Genomic DNA, 2,123 nt, shown 5'->3' on the forward strand with positions numbered 1-2,123 from the left:
TAAACATTCTGGAAAAGTACATAGAGAGGATTTTGGGTCTGGACTGGGATTATTAAAACATTATAAAAAACAGTGGATTAACAGTACAGGCCATAGAATAAAACTCAATGAACCTGCTTAATGGCTCCAATAGTATAGATAATATAATAAATATGAGCAGGTCTTCCTTGAGACCTGAGAGTTAATTTAAGAGAGAGGCTGATCTATACTATTGGGTTGTAAAGGAAAAAAAAAAATTCCCCTCAATAGCTTCCCTTACCTTAGTGCAGTCCTCCTTCACTTACCTCATCCTTCCATTTTGCTTCTAAATGTCCTTATTTCTTCTGAGAAATCCTCACTTCCTGTTCTTCTGTCTGTAATTCCACACAGTAATGCGAGGCTTTCTCCCTGGTGTGGAGAAAGCCTCTTGGGGGGGAGGGGGCGAGGCACATAGATACGACCGCCCAGACTCAGAGATACAACGGCGTTTTTGGAGATACGCCGTCGTATCTCCTTTGAGAATCTGGCCCAGTATGTTCAAGACATGTGCATTTGTTTTCCTCCGAATGCATTTTCGTACGAATTTCAGGTATTTTCGTTATCGTTTTAACAAACGATAACGAAAGCACAGAAAACGAAAACCAAAAGATCTGACATAAAGATCTTCTTCTTCTTCTTCTTCTTCTTCTTCTTCTTCTTCTTCTTCTTCTTCTTCTTCTTCTTCTTCTTCTTCTTCTTCTTCTTCTTCTTCTTCTTCTTCTTCTTCTTCTTCTTCTTCTTCTTCTTCTTCTTCTTCTTCTTCTTCTTCTTCTTCTTCTTCTTCTTCTTCTTCTTCTTCTTCTTCTTCTTCTTCTTCTTCTTCTTCTTCTTCTTCTTCTTCTTCTTCTTCTTCTTCTTCTTCTTCTTCTTCTTCTTCTTCTTCTTCTTCTTCTTCTTCTTCTTCTTCTTCTTCTTCTTCTTCTTCTTCTTCTTCTTCTTCTTCTTCTTCTTCTTCTTCTTCTTCTTCTTCTTCTTCTTCTTCTTCTTCTTCTTCTTCTTCTTCTTCTTCTTCTTCTTCTTCTTCTTCTTCTTCTTCTTCTTCTTCTTCTTCTTCTTCTTCTTCTTCTTCTTCTTCTTCTTCTTCTTCTTCTTCTTCTTCTTCTTCTTCTTCTTCTTCTTCTTCTTCTTCTTCTTCTTCTTCTTCTTCTTCTTCTTCTTCTTCTTCTTCTTCTTCTTCTTCTTCTTCTTCTTCTTCTTCTTCTTCTTCTTCTTCTTCTTCTTCTTCTTCTTCTTCTTCTTCTTCTTCTTCTTCTTCTTCTTCTTCTTCTTCTTCTTCTTCTTCTTCTTCTTCTTCTTCTTCTTCTTCTTCTTCTTCTTCTTCTTCTTCTTCTTCTTCTTCTTCTTCTTCTTCTTCTTCTTCTTCTTCTTCTTCTTCTTCTTCTTCTTCTTCTTCTTCTTCTTCTTCTTCTTCTTCTTCTTCTTCTTCTTCTTCTTCTTCTTCTTCTTCTTCTTCTTCTTCTTCTTCTTCTTCTTCTTCTTCTTCTTCTTCTTCTTCTTCTTCTTCTTCTTCTTCTTCTTCTTCTTCTTCTTCTTCTTCTTCTTCTTCTTCTTCTTCTTCTTCTTCTTCTTCTTCTTCTTCTTCTTCTTCTTCTTCTTCTTCTTCTTCTTCTTCTTCTTCTTCTTCTTCTTCTTCTTCTTCTTCTTCTTCTTCTTCTTCTTCTTCTTCTTCTTCTTCTTCTTCTTCTTCTTCTTCTTCTTCTTCTTCTTCTTCTTCTTCTTCTTCTTCTTCTTCTTCTTCTTCTTCTTCTTCTTCTTCTTCTTCTTCTTCTTCTTCTTCTTCTTCTTCTTCTTCTTCTTCTTCTTCTTCTTCTTCTTCTTCTTCTTCTTCTTCTTCTTCTTCTTCTTCTTCTTCTTCTTCTTCTTCTTCTTCTTCTTCTTCTTCTTCTTCTTCTTCTTCTTCTTCTTCTTCTTCTTCTTCTTCTTCTTCTTCTTCTTCTTCTTCTTCTTCTTCTTCTTCTTCTTCTTCTTCTTCTTCTTCTTCTTCTTCTTCTTCTTCTTCTTCTTCTTCTTCTTCTTCTTCTTCTTCTTCTTCTTCTTCTTCTTCTTCTTCTTCTTCTTCTTCTTCTTCTTCTTCTTCTTCTTCTTCTTCTTCTTCTTCTTCTTCT

The 2,123-nt window shown here is 35.4% G+C and overlaps 1 protein-coding gene across 1 annotated transcript; it reads right to left on the bottom strand.

The window, feature by feature from the left end:
- Positions 1 to 670: 670 nt before the first annotated feature.
- On the bottom strand, positions 671 to 1,843 carry LOC120942695 (glutamic acid-rich protein-like; the record flags this gene model as incomplete). The annotated part of the gene is made up of 1 exon (XM_040355625.1): positions 671 to 1,843. A coding segment is annotated over one exon (1,173 nt), but the record flags the coding sequence as incomplete, so codon positions are not given.
- Positions 1,844 to 2,123: the final 280 nt, after the last annotated feature.

Source organism: Rana temporaria, chromosome 6 (genome assembly GCF_905171775.1).
Source record: "Rana temporaria chromosome 6, aRanTem1.1, whole genome shotgun sequence".
NCBI lineage: Eukaryota > Metazoa > Chordata > Amphibia > Anura > Ranidae > Rana > Rana temporaria.